At 41.7% G+C, this 15,001-nt stretch overlaps 1 protein-coding gene across 4 annotated transcripts in view; it reads left to right on the forward strand.

Annotated features, from left to right (window-relative positions):
- gabrg2 (gamma-aminobutyric acid type A receptor subunit gamma2) overlaps positions 1–14,627 on the forward strand; it is a 48,571-nt gene extending 33,944 nt beyond the window's left edge. The window contains exons 7-10 of one of the 4 annotated variants that reach the window (XM_061055146.1): positions 5,139–5,291; positions 9,037–9,242; positions 11,187–11,210; positions 13,928–14,627. In XM_061055146.1, the coding sequence (XP_060911129.1) occupies positions 5,139–5,291; positions 9,037–9,242; positions 11,187–11,210; positions 13,928–14,206 (662 nt within the window). In that variant the 3' untranslated portion in view covers positions 14,207–14,627. Of the gene's footprint in view, positions 1–5,138; positions 5,292–9,036; positions 9,243–11,186; positions 11,211–13,924 lie in introns of all 4 variants that reach the window. The other 3 variants (XM_061055145.1, XM_061055147.1, XM_061055148.1) reach the window with 3 other exon arrangements.
- Positions 14,628–15,001: the final 374 nt, after the last annotated feature.

Here is a 15,001-nt window from a genome sequence, read left to right on the forward strand (position 1 = left end):
GGGGGGGGGGGGGGTCAACAGAAGCCCATTGTTTTTAATTGGAACCTGCTTTTCTAATTTGAACTTCTCCTAAAGTCTTTAAATAATAGTAAGGAAAACAGTTGTGGCAGCTACTTACTATCTGTCATAAATCCTCTAAACAGCCTTGCTCTCAATAATTTGAGAGCTATTAGCGTGTCTGAGGGAGGGATAATCATCTGTCTCCGTCACATTCGCTACAATGTTAACAACAAGGCAATCAAACTCTGCGGCCTCCTGTCTGCTGTTTAATCACACTGCTGTGTTGCCGCAGTTACTCACCATGACAATACTGTGCCTTGTTTGCTGTGACATCATCTCGCCACCCTCTGTCGGGTAGGAAAATCAGCAGTAGCCTGTGGAGACAAAAATGCAAAAAGGAACTGGTTAATCACTGGCACACAGCCCCGAGTCATGTCACAGAAAGTGGTGACTTAACATTTTTCTGTAAGTATGGTTGACCCTGGCAAGCAGCCGAGGCATCGCCCAGGTCATTAGCAGAGCTCCCGTGTCTCTCTCACACAAACACACATGCACGGGAAGCAACCCGCTGTCACCTCTGATACAGATGACCCCTGACAGGAGAGGAGCTCAGTGAGGCAGCCTGTCAGCCGCTCTGCTATGTGTCTGGCTCGTCTCCCTTCAGCGGACATCCAGCATGTGCCTCAGGTCTCTCCTCCTCGTCCATATCCACAGCAATTTACGGTCTGGCTGCCAGAACAATCATATTCTCATGTGACAGTTTTTTTTTTTTTCTTTCCTTCAGGTCAGCAGTCTTGAATAACCATGTTTTACTCCTACAAACTCCCCGGTGGCTTCACTGCAATAATGTACAGCCATATTCCCTCACGCAGTTTCACAAATACGGAATGTTAAAACAATTTCTGCTCTCTCATAATGAGAAAACATCAGTCTTTTTTTCACCCAATAGAAGGCTCATACTGCAAGACTGATCTCTTTCTCTCCCCCCCCCCCCAAACCTCCTCTGCTGTGAGTGTGTGTGAGCGTGTCTAATTCCGTTGAGTGTGTTGTCTCTGCGGCTTTTAACAACAAAGCATCGCTGTTTTCTGATGAACGATCATCCCCGCCAAGTTTTTTATTGCTTTCCGTAGATTACATCAGCTTGTAGTAAATCGTTTTTGCCAGGGAAATGTGTGATCCTAATAAGAGTACTTTAAACCATATCTCAATACAAACAATAGTCTTGAGCTGTTGCATGGTTGATTTTTTCTTTTTTTTTTCTTTGCCCACAGCTGTCATCAGCATTTTTCATTCATGAATTAAAAACCCGAAAGAGACGAATTGAATTGATAGCGATGTAATTATAGCAGTAAGAAGATAGGATTGTAGGAAATTTGGACTTTTTAGGAATCTTGATGATAAAGAAGTAAAGGGAAAGAGCAGCAGCCAATTTGGGGGAGTGTACTGGATGATGGAAAGAAATAAACACTTGAAGTAGAACTGATGATTATGAAAGAGTTAGGATGAAATCTGCCAAAAGAATCACACGGCACGTGGGCGTTGTATGAAAGAAGTGAAAGGCTGTGAGATCATCACATTGTGTTTGACAGTGTCTTTTTGATATATATAGATTCAACCTTAGTGGTAACAGCCTCGAAAGAAAAAGGAGCGCTTTCTGTGGACCCTGTGAAGATCAAGTGTGAACAATCTTGCAAACACACCCTCCTCTGTTGGCGTTGACAGATGGGGCGCTTTAGCTGAGGTTAGACGGAGGGCTCCCATTAGGAGGAAGGCAGCCATGGAGGCTTGGAAGATTTGATATTCCAGCTGCAGTTTTATGTTAAATAACGGGGACCTATTTTCCCCACACACATGCATACCAGCGTACATATAGGGACATGTCTTCTTATTAACAAAACAACTATTACACGACAGGAGCAAAACATGTCTTCAGAGGTTTTGGTGTAAAAACTGTCGTCGATTATGTTACAAAAAAGTCGATGTCAACCGCATCCGGAGTGACAGCTAAATACTCTGATACATATAACTGCAGTTATATTAATATTCAGAGCCTCTTTCTGACACTGGCGACTCCTAGTGGTAGCAATATACATTAACACGTCCCTACACCTCAAACCCCACGCCACAAAAAGACACCACAACCTTTCACCAGGATAATATATATAGAGAGATTTTTTTAGAAGCACAATCATTACGAGTTGCATCCAACTTTCTCGGCCCAGCTAGTCACTATAGATTGCTGTTCACCAATGAGTCTGGTTGAGCTCCAAATTTCTGCCTGTTACAAGGGAGTTCCTTTTTTTTTCTTGCCACTTATGCCAAATACTTGCACTTATAGAATTAATATTGGGTTCAAAGTAAAGTGTCTTTGGATAACTCTTTTTTTTTGTGATGAAACGCTATATAATTGAAAGTGATTCCTTGACTTAAAAGAGTGATGTAAAAGACGGCCAAATGATGTACTGAGAAGAACTGACACATAAAAGTACACTCGATTAGACAATAAAAAGCAACAATGTGTAAAACAAACCTTTGTACCGGTAATATATTTGCAAAGTCCACTAATTGCGTTGGGACATTTTCTCTTCAGCAGAAATCTATTCACCCCCCCCCCCCCATGCAGGGATGTTGGAAACCCCAGCCAAACACTTAAACCAGTGATAAAACTGGAAACCATTTTGTTTTGAGGGAAATCAGGAAGTCATTAGCAAACTGATGCATTACTACAGAGACATAATGGCAGGCAAGCTGATACAGATACATCAGCCTGCCAGGATGGAGGGCACGGGTCGATAACACCTTCTCAGAGTGTCTTCCTGGCAAGTGCTGCCGCCTATAATGAAACCTGCAAACCAGACAGAGAGAGGGAGGGTCTTGCACCGTGCCGACCTCGCCCCTGTGGTGGAAATCCCATTATCATTAAGAGTCCGCGGTAATGTGAAGGAGGCTTTGAGCTGCTGACCAAGCTGGAAGAAGTGTATTAACAGGCACTTTCTCAGCTGTCAGGGGTCCCGGTTTCGGGGCCTCCGCTAATGTGATGTTAATAAAAAACCAAAAGGTGGGCTGTGGGACCCCTGAGAGCAGCCTTCATGTGTCTCTTGTATTCCTACAAATTGAGGCGGTGCACTGTAATATACATACACCTGCCTGCATCAGCAGAAAACACACACACACAGGTGGTGATATGAACAGTTACGGTCGTGCTGCCGGGGTTATTGCTCTTGGTATATTTAATGATGCTATCAATGGCCGGGTTGAGCAGAGGTGCATGCTGGGATGATTCACAAAAGCTTGGTAACTATCCAAACTCCGAGCACTCACTCACACAGAGCGCACATGTTCGCAGACATAATAAACACTGACAGTCTCATCTCTTCGCCTCTCTGTCTCTCATTAGCACACAAACACACAGATGTTCGCTGTTTTTCGCTAAACTGCAGTATGTGTTGTGCGCCCTTTCTCATGAGGAACATTATTAGCCAGCTGTTCAGTCCCCAGCTGCTGAGACTGTTCTGTGGGTTGCTGGGTGCTAAAACACACACTCTTGCTCAAACACACGCAGACACAGACACACACAGACAGTGTAGAGAGAGGCTGATGGAGAGAGTAGCGTTGTGCCCTGCAGGTTAGGGGCCACAGTGAGAGGCCAGGGGAGGTTTCTGACACTGTTAACAGTCTGATGTTAATCAATTAGCAGACAACCAACTGAGCTAGAGCCAGCCGTGAACTTCCATTACACCCATAGACACAGAGAGGTTCATAATCTGAGGTCAAATGGAAACAACTGGCAATAATTACTGCTATGTTGTAGTAAGCTAGCATGGATGTTACAGGAATGATCTTTTACACACCTGACACATCTGTATTTGCTCCTTTTCCTAATCATAGTCCTTGCAAGGCTTATAGTTACAGGGTTGTATGTGCACATTGCTGGAGGGTGCAAGCATGTGTGCTTCGTATATGCATTTTAAACAGGCAGGCCAGATGAGCCATGCTGCCCGGGTCAGGTCTATCTGGACTCAGCTAACCTCAACCTCCTCACAGCTAACATCTGCCGGGGTCAGACAGGCAGCGCAGGGAAGGCTCATCATCAGCTGGATGCTGGTGTTCATATTCCAGCTAACTACTGGCAGGAGACGACTGTGTGTGTTTATCCATGCAGGACCGGCTCCAGCTCTCTGAATCAGTCTATTTTGTTTTAAATCTAGAGTTGCCTCGGGCTAACAAGCAGTGTAGAGTTTGGTTACACAACATTATATATTGATTAGTCCATGCTTTTTTTTCACCACAGCTTGGTGTTCCTGTTATTTTTTTTAATCAAAGTGAGATTAAAAAAAGTTCATAGTAAGGGGAAACTGTCCAGCTCATGGGTCTTTTTTTTCAGCTCTATCAGTTATCTACATGCTGGATCATCGTATCCTTGTTTCTAGTTTGAAATGTGACCGTCAAAAGTCAAGATTTATGTCTGCTTTACAGACAAACAAAGCTTTATTTTCACTTTGTTTCACAAACATTATATTCCTTATCCTTTATGTATCTGCCAAACACAGACTTGCATTGGATTCCATTGAAATATTATTGATTTTTTAATCCTTAAATGAATCAGTTTACAATAAATTACGGATCTGTTAATTCCATATTCAGCCCTGACGTCACTTGGATCCTCTTCACAACGACTTTTCCCAGTTCCTTTACGTCAATGTAAAAATCTAAAGGTGACTGGGTTTCTCCAGTTGTTACTGTCAGGCTTTGGAAAAGTCTCCGGTTACTAAAACGTTTCTGTTCATTGAGGATTTAAATTCAAATTTAAAGACCAACATTAGTTTTGTTTTAGTTTGATGCTGCCTGTTCAGCCACTCCTGATCTGATTTCTAGTGCCCTGCCTTTTACTTTGTTGATGTTTTTCTTAATTTCTTTCTTCTCAGAGGAAATATCAAAAAGTTCTGATAGCTGTTGTTGTTATTGCATTACATCATGTTTTGTTTTACCTGTACTGAGGTGCATTGACTGTAATCAAGCACACTTGATCGACTCCTTTTGTCTTTAACTTTGCTCTATCACGTCACTTGACCCCTATATTACACACCACAGTGCCCTCACTAGTCAATCTTTTTTCTCTCCTGTTTCTCTCTCTGCAGGAGACTATGTGGTGCTAACTGTCTTCTTTGACCTGAGCAGAAGAATGGGCTACTTTACCATTCAGACCTACATCCCATGCACCCTGATTGTTGTCCTCTCCTGGGTCTCATTCTGGATCAACAAGGATGCCGTACCTGCCAGGACATCATTAGGTAAAAAAAGACCAAACGTTACTTGGGCCCAAAGATTTTGATCATCTGTTGTCACTGCAGCTAGTAAGCACTTAAAAAGTAAAACGTGCAGTATCAGAATATATTTTGATGTAGCATATGAGTTTCTTTAAATTATTGCTTAAAGAGGTCATATTATGCCCTTTTTGGGGTTCGTATATTTAATCTATGTACCTACTAAAGTATGTTCACAATAGCTAAAGTTCGAAAAAAGTGTCTGTTTTCATGTACTGCCGCTCCATGAAGTCCTCTGAAGTGCCCACGTTCAGAGTCCCCACGTGGGCCAAGTCTGATCTGATTGGTCGGCCTGTCAGCTCTGCCGTGATTGGTCAGTTGCTCAGCACGGTTCTCGGAAATGTCACGCCCCTTTTACCATATTGGGAATGCAGCCACTTTTGCTCCGAGTGGAGAAAAAACATTAGCACCTTAGCACTACTGTGCTACCGCAGGCTACGGCATATCGTGGGCGTGCTACAGAAGTTAATGGGCGTGCAACATGAGCTGCTGGGCTTGCCACAACGAGCCAATGGGCTTAGATCAGTGATCTCACACTGACAAGACGTCACACTGGCAAAAATTATTCGAGGGGGGGATAGAACCGAGCGTTACATGCAGCTAATGCTGCAGCTAACAGGAGGACGTAGGAGAAGCTGCGTTTCCACGGACTTTGAATTTTTGCACATAGATGTGCCTAAACATGCACAGGACACTTGGAAAACACACTAAAGAGCATATAAAACCAGAAAAAGCATAATATGACCCCTTTAAGAACAACAGACAAGAATAAAGTGGGATCATTTTGTGCTGGCACATGTTGCAGTCATATTTCCAAACGTATGAGCTTATATAAAGTTAATATATTGTCTGCTCATTAATCAAATGAAGTTATGATGATGGGACTGCTGAAATGTTTCTAAAAGGCTTTGGCCAGGGTTTCCCTGTAGGACTTATTTCTTGGTGAATGGCGTTAATTTAGAGTTCAATTTGAACAAAAGTCTAACATTAACCAGGTTAATACTGGGCCATAATTTACTTATTTAATCTTGGACATGCAGTTATTCATGTTGTTTTTTCTTTGACTTTGAATGTTTGCACATAGATGTGCCTAAACATGCACAGGACACTTGGAAAACACACTAAAGAGCATAGAAAACCAGAAAAAGCATAATATGATCCCTTTAATTGTTTTTTTTATCTTTTTTAACCGAGACTTTACAGAGTCTTCATTCTTATCGGCTTACCTAGCCCAAACAAACATATGCTGCGGTTGTATCAGTGAGGTTCATTAGCTATCGTGGTCTTAATTACTCCCTCCCTGAAACACATCAACAACCCTGTGGTGGTCATTTCTCTCTCTCGTTTTCTCTTTCACCATCGTTCCTCCTCCTCTTTTCCTCCTTTGAGACAGGGCAGCTGCTCAGGAATCTAGTCCGTCTTGATTAGAAGAGCCTATCCTGCCACATATGTTTTCATGCATGCCTTAATGAGGCATTAATTATGCAATACGGCAGGGAAGATGCAGAGATGCAACCTCAGCACAATATCGATGCAGGTGGCTTCTTCACTGCATGCAGCAAAAAGGACAAAGTGTGAGAGAAAGAGGGCAAATGTGAAGATTTCAAGGAAATGTGTCAACTTTTGATCCCGCCCTTGGCGTCCAGCAGACACCCTCGAAAAAGTTCACTAGCGATGCAGTTACTTATTCCTTAGTCAGCTCTCCTTAAGGCTCTAAATCCTGACCTAAAGTCCATGTGATGTGATCATTAGCGAGCATAACTGAATGTAAAGCAATCCCTGTAGGCAGAAACCCTCATTCTACCTCACTATCATCATCATCCTAACATCCTCCATCGTTAATCTCTCTAAGAATAGCCTGTATTGTTTTCTCCTCAAGCTCCAGACGTGATTTGCAGTCAAAATAAAAACACGATTAATTCCATGCTAAAAATGTACCGAGAGTCAAAATATCTTAATTTCCTTTGAGAGATGATGCAGAAGGTTCGAGAAAGCCAGGTGGTTAGGAAGCGGATTAATGCAGATGACATAATTCTAAATCCTTCTGTCCCATCCAGAAATATATCAATTCACTCACAATACTGCAATGTTAATCTTTGTGCAGACTGATGACTTTCAGTGTACGGTAAATTTAGACGTAAATAATCTCCCGGCACATGTTGGTTCTATTCAGAGGAAGGAGGTGCTCTTTTCAGCGGCTTGTTTGTTGGTGTTTGGGAGTTTACTGGGCTCTTCCTCATCCCTTGTATCTGTATACTTACAGTTTAAACGCATTTTCTGGTCATGTTCCATCACTTCTCCTCCATCTGCATCGTCATTAGAGACAGAGTGATTAAAGGGGCTGTGTGTGTGTGTGTGTGTGTGTGTGTGTGTGTGTGTGTGTGTGTGTGTGTGTGTGTGTGTGTGTGTGTGTGTGTGTGTGTGTGGGCAGGGGCTTACCAGATAAAGGAGTGAAGTATGCTAGTGTGATGGTCAATGGAAGCTTAACCAGTAAAGCATGTGGATCCAGAGGAAAGCTAAACAGCTGGTCAGGTCCACCTCATGCCCTCTGACCTTTCAGGGCTTGCAATTAAAAATAGACATAATGAGCCCTCGACTTAACTTTGTACTTCATACTGCATCACCTACAGAACTTGATATTGCTAAAACTACGCTGTTATTCACACATTCAGTTAATTTAAAAGAGCTGCTTAAAGACAAAGTCTGCTTTTGTTTTGTTACACCCTCTCACATATGGCCCTTCAGATGTTCAATTTTATTTTGACTGTATTTCTCTTGAACACTAACGGGGAATATTTGCCATCTATACTAGACGCAGATGTGTCCCTGGCTCAAAAAAAAAGTGAGTTGGTAGCTATATGAAAAAAAAAAAAGTTTAACACATTGAAAAACTGTTTCACAATCTTGGAAATATATATATTTGAAGAGTTGTAATTCTACACTTGGACTTTCACTCTTCATTCCAAGTGTGTTGTAGACGGTTGTATTACAGCCTGTCCTGTACAGCATCTGACGCGAGTGAGCCTCCTCTACATAAAAAACCTTCTTTTGTTCCTTATTGGAGTATCCAAACTGTCTGCGAGCAACGCAGCGCCGTTTTTACCCGACGACTCGTTTCTATTTTCCTCTCTGACGCCCGCGTAGACGAATGAAGAATGAGTAAGGAGGGGGCTCTACAAGGCACTGACAGTCCCTTTTCTCACTCAACAGATCTTGCTAGCTTGTTGTACAAAGGGGAGATAGTGGAGCATTCATTATATCCACATCTATGGTTGAAATGTTGAGCCGTTTATTGACGAGCCTCTGAGTGTTGTGATTTGAGTCAACAGCTCGTCAATAAAAAGAACCACACTTCAATTACTCCACCCTCAATACAAAAGCACTAAATGTCATATTGTTTGCAAGGGTAAACTGAAATTCTCAGAACCAAGAATTCAATATTTAACACAAGCAGTGTGGACAGCAAGCGCGATCATGCGCGATGTGACGCGATATACACCGCTTGTGTACTGTTAGGACACTGTGTTAGTGATCTTACTTATATTGTGTTTTTCTGGCTGAATATGAAATGGTATAGGCCTGGGGTTTAAAAGAAAACAGTCCCTTGACTTCTATGTGGCGGTGCATGATGATGCATTAGTATCAAATATTCTGTTTTGACCTGATTTACAGTAAATTTTATTTTCTCTGTTGTTACCGATTTCCTTACCAGGCATCACTACTGTGCTGACCATGACCACGCTGAGTACCATTGCCAGGAAATCCCTTCCAAAAGTTTCCTATGTGACCGCCATGGACCTGTTTGTGTCCGTCTGCTTCATCTTTGTTTTCGCTGCACTCATAGAGTACGGCACACTGCACTACTTTGTCAGCAACAGGAAGCCGAGCGCCAAAAAGGACAAGAAGAAGAAAAACCCGGTGAGTGTCTTTCTAGAACTCTCTTTTGAAATTATCTGCTCAGTGTTTGACCAGTATCTCTGTTTTGCACCACAGGTTCAAACGTAATCATAATGTTTTCTGTACTGGCATATGTCTATCTTCAGTGTGAACATTATCCTCTATTTAGGTGAAAGATCAAGTTCTTCCTACACACTCTCCGCCCCTCCCCTCCCTTCCACTCTGCATTAGAGTACTTAGATAATCCTTTGGAAAAAAAAAAAAAAAAAGCTATACACTGTTTAGTATCCCTAAGGGAGCATCTTCCCGGGGGTCACTACGTAGAATTACTCAATGAGCAAGCGTGTAGCTCCAACCTTTTCATAATCCACTGCACATCTGTTACAGTTGTAATTTAGACCCGTGTCACATGACAGGAGAGTAGGCCTCACGTTAGCCTCATGTAAGGTTTAAATCCATCAGGAGATAAAGGCCTGGTTGAAGGATGCAGTGTCTCTACAGATACATGAGCACTTAGAGAACTGAATAAATTGACCTTTTGCTTGAAGACTAACACTTCTCTCTAATGATCTATGGTGGTTCTATCTATGGTTTATGAATCTTGATTTTAATCAAATAAATTGAAATCGGTTCCAAGCCCAACTGGTGGATGTTCGATATGCTTTGCGATTATAGACTTTAAAAAAAGGTGGATGTAAATGGGAGGTAATGGGAGGTAGCCATCTTGGTTTTTGGACATCAGGTTGAATAGTCATTGCCACAACTCTACCCATGTTGACAGGTCACTGTCAGAGCTACTTCTCAATCATAGGTACCTCTCTTTATCATCTAGTTGATTCTCAATTGCATCATCAATTTAAAATGAACAGTACACAGTTTCGGGGAAGATTTGTAATTAGTAATTGAGAGCTCAAACAATCAGATTTGGGGTTTTTTACAACCTCATCCTTCTGGCCATTTGAAAGAACGCAAGTTTGAGGCTATCCGCATTTGATTACATTTTGAAAAATAACCGTTATATCCTTATTTGTATTCAGTCTTGTGATGTATGTATGTAAGTAACTGCAAACCGTCTTTGGAGTCATGGCATCTTATTTTAAATGTATTCATTATCTGTATATATCTAGTTGACTATTCTTGAGTTAACATTTACATGAAATTGGAACTGGGGGGATGATTGAGCAGTCTAGTCTCAGCCTCTGTAACTAAGGTTTAGCACATGGATTTACTGTATCATGGGCTTATCGGTACTTCTTTCCAAGATGCACGAATGAGTTAGTATGAAAGAGAAAAGAAGGGCTATGACTGAAACTCTTTTTTTATGCCAATGAATTAAAAAAATCTGTTCATCAAGGAAATAAATGAAGCTTTTTGAAGTTTCTTTTAATCATGTTCGGTTCTTATTTCCACTTTTTCACTGCCATAGCTCTGTTGTTCCACATGATCTAATACAATGCAGTTATTTGTCACAGGTTGTATTTTTTTCCAAGATTTAAGTATCAGTGTGTTTCGTTTCGGACCCGTAACCCGATTTTGATGAAGTTTTGCAAAAGACAAATGTTTCCAACCTAATGTGAAATCTTAACCGTTCTACACTCACAGGGAATATTTACAACTCTGCATTTTGGATTGTGTATGTGAAGCTCTCCAGCTTTGCTATATGTGTGCAATGTTATATTTATCCTAAGGTGATGCTGGCGTAAGAAAGCATGTGAGATACATATATATCCCACCATGCATCTCCCCTTGTCTCTGTTTGCAACATGTATGTCTCTCTACAGAATATTTCTTCTCTTTCCATTTGAATACAGACTGTACTGTGCTTGTAACTTTCACACATTATCTCGTGTTTCTGTTCCCTTTTCTTTTTATTGATGTTTTTCTTTATCTGTTTACATGTATTCTTTGTTTTTTTTTTACTCTCTTCCAACTCCACATATTCTTTGTTTCCTGTCTGGACAAAAGCTCCTCCGGCTCTTTTCCTCAAAGGTATATTGCCTGTGTCTGACTGCATGTTTCTGATGCATTTTGGCTCTTTGAGCCGCAAGCACCTCACTGCTTTTCTGTCTGTTCTCCAGCAGACACGCCTTCCTCTATTCCTTCTTTATCTACCTGCATTCCCTTATAACTTACCAAATAGATAACATTTTTAAAAGGGGGGCACTCTGAAGTGCACAGTGCGGAGGCAGCCAGCCAGACAGACTTAAGCCGTTTTTAAAAATTCAAATAAGCATCCCACACACCCCATCTTCAGAGGAATGTATTAGTTCAGGCCCAGTGTGGACTCATTCTGGCTTCCTCTGTCCTGTTTCACTCTTTTTGTCGTTGTTGTAATCACAGTGAACTAGCAGCCGCTGCAATAGCTTCCTCTTCTGTCCCTCCTCTTGCCAGTAAATCTTTACCTGTGTGTTTGTTGGGCTTCTCAACCTGACGCTTCCTACAGAGTCAGCAGAGCCTTAACAGACTGAAACAGACAACCCCTACTCTGTGTTAAGTCTAATTATACTTTGGAGGTCCATTCAGAAGATTAGCGCATGTTAATCTTTAAACACCCAAAAAGCATCTAGGGTGGGCAGGAGCAAGCAAAGATCTAAATTTAACCAAACACGCTACTCCAGGCAGGATAATCTGCTTTTCCACATTGAGGTCACACGTAGTTAGAAGTTTATTTAGTCTCTTTCTTTTTGCCAGGAGGGATTTTTCTTTTTTTTTCAGGTTAAATCAGCTAGAGTTTCAAACAACACATGAGGGTAAATGTGCTGCAAAAACAAATCCACCTGCAGTATTTAAACACTACCATCGAATATTTAGTTTCAGCCAGATAAGCAAGGGATCTTCCAGTAATGGTCCAGGCTGTTTTCAGGCTCTCTTTATCTCCGGGAGGTTGTCTACTTTCAGCCAGTTAAAGTTGCCAATGCCACTGTGTTGTTTATCTGTTGTTTTCTTTCTTTGATATGATTTTTGCCAATACCGACTCAGCACAGCCCAGCTTGACCAGGCCATGCGGCAGGATGCTCTTAATGCTCCTCCTGCTTGAGCTTTCCACTGCGCTTTCCTCCAGTGCAACCAATCCCCTTTGAGAACTGAGTCATAACCTGCTCCAGCTAATCCCCTCATTAACTCAACATACTGTCCGCTCAATAAGGACAAAAATGCTGAAACTAACCCCCCCTATGTTGTTTCGTTAGTGGTTATGTGTCGTTTTCAAAGGGACAGCAGGTTTGTGCACTAGTGCTGTGCGAGACGAGAAGTTCTAAGGATTGAACAGTCCAATCAAGTTTAAGTATTTTAAGCTTGTTTGAGGATGCATGCTTTCTGCAGATAATGTTATGTTCCAGCTAAAACTGCAATGACCTAATTTTTTGCAGCAAGCATGCGACGATATTGCAGATACACAGAAACGGGGGCAAAACGTTCATGCGTGAAAATGGGGGGGGGGGTGTAATTCCTGATTCTTTTGGTTTAAAACAGCTGATTAAGATTAACAAGGATGTTGTATTGTCACAACACAGAGCATAAATACATGCCGTAAAGCACATTTGGAGTGCAAGTGCAGTGATTTTTTTTTTTTAATAATTGTTCCTCTGTTACAAAGAAAAAACATTCATGACAGCCCTGAGCACTTTCTGAGGGAAAGTGGTGAAGGAAAATGATTTCAAGTTGAACTCTGGAGAATGCTTGACTTACTGTGTCTTCTTTAAATGATGAGCTTGACACCCTAGTTTATCAGCAAGGTCAAGGAATGTTCCATTGCTGCCAAAGGCAAGGGGGAAAGCATTTAATCTGCCAAACAGCAAGAGTTCCAATTTGTCCAAAGGTGTCATGGTTTTTCAAGATAAAAGCTGACGAAAACATTCAGTTTGAATGCTAATTGTCTCCTCTTCGAAGTGACAGGGCTGCAGACTCACTGATGTCACTGGCCTATTTTAAGGAAGCCTCACAAATGAAAGGCATGTGCCCTCCAGTGGTGAGCACAGTTTGCAAAGGAGATTTATTTTAACCCATTTAGTGACAGAGCGAGTGGGCTGGAGAAATATTGAGCTGTGTGCGGCACATCTGCCAACACATGCTCCTCCCTAAGCCTGGCTTTATGATGCATCATAAGCCAGTTACAACATGTCTTGAAAATGTATTTCCGGAAGAAAAAATAAATGCTTACAAGAGCCATGCAGGTCCAAATTGTGCCATTTTGTTGAGTCACTGAGCACTATAAAGCTTTTCAACACTCTGCTTAGGCTAATGTCGCAGAGTGTTCTCATTGCATTTGGAAATGTTTCCCAAAAACAGTAGCATAATTAGATTAGACGTTGAGTGGCATTGCCCAGCACCATCTTAATATGGCTGCTAAATAAAGCAACGTGAACTACTCTGCTAAAAGAAATATGACTGCATCAGCAACCAGCTCTACTCCAGCCCTAAGGTGCAATTGTCATCATCGGTCTCCACAGGGACTGACCCCTGTCACTAAAAGTCTCACTAATTACAGCCACAGTAGGTAGTTATGGATAAGTATGTCCTAAACGTTAAAAGGATCCATTGGCAAGTTGAAGGTGCAAATTACACTGTGCTGACTAATGACAGAAAATGAAGTGTGAGACAGACAACAGAAGCGTTAATTAGCTCCCCTGTTATGTCACAGAGGTCTTGAATATGGCACTCCAAGGCTTTGGCCGCTAACTGTGTCATTTTTGTCCTGTCAAAAGCAGACACCCACGGTAGACATTCGCCCACGCTCAGCCACGGCCATCCAGATGAACAACGCCACGCACATGCAGGAGCGGGACGAGGAGTACGGCTATGAGTGTCTGGACGGGAAGGACTGCACCAGCTTCTTCTGCTGTTTCGAGGACTGCCGCTCAGGGGCCTGGCGGCACGGGAGGTTGCACATCCGCGTCGCCAAGATAGACTCATATGCACGCATCTTCTTCCCCACTGCGTTTGGTCTCTTCAACCTGGTCTACTGGGTCTCCTATCTCTATCTCTAGGTCTGGATGTGTATCCAGCCTCATCACACAGCTCATTTCATTCTACATGCTCTGTGCCAGCAAGGAACATTTCCAAGGAGGGGACCCACTGCAACAAGAGATGATTTTATTTCAAGCATTTCCTTTAACTCTTCGGTTTCAATCTCTCAGTATTTTTGAGTCATGTCGATGAAAACTTTGACAGACACTGCAAATGTTGTAGCACTACATTTAACTGGTATGAGGAGGTCTGTAGATGTGTTGTGGAAGCGTTGATTGTGTGATCAATTATTAAGAGTCTTAGTTCTCTTTTATAATTTGATTTTTGACTTTTTGTTTTTCAAAGGGGTTTTGTACAAATAGCTTATTATTGGACAACATGCATTCCCTCCACTGTAAAAAAGTTGATAAAAACAGCAAAGCAAATCTCAGAAGACATCTTCGACAAAAATATAAATATGTTGTATTATTTATGTTTTCTCTCACTTTACATTCTAAAAAACATTCAATTTGAAGCACTTTAATAGAGCAATGTTATACCGACACATTACAGTTCATTTGGATGATCATTTATCTTTAATTTGAAATGTATATTTAGTCCAAGTATTGGCACAATTAAACATTTTCTATGTGTGGTCAGAGAGAGAGAGAGAGAGAGAGAGAGAGAGAGAGAGAGAATGCTGTTTATGGACAATGCTCAGCTGTACAGACACTGTATAAATTTTACTATTTCATAGTGGTTTACATTTATTGCATGCACCTTTCAGGCCAAAAATCGACATGTTTTATGGTATTCTTTGTTGGCTATGGAAACTA

The sequence above is a fragment of the Labrus mixtus genome, chromosome 14 (genome assembly GCF_963584025.1).
Source record: "Labrus mixtus chromosome 14, fLabMix1.1, whole genome shotgun sequence".
In the NCBI taxonomy this organism is placed as follows: domain Eukaryota; kingdom Metazoa; phylum Chordata; class Actinopteri; order Labriformes; family Labridae; genus Labrus; species Labrus mixtus.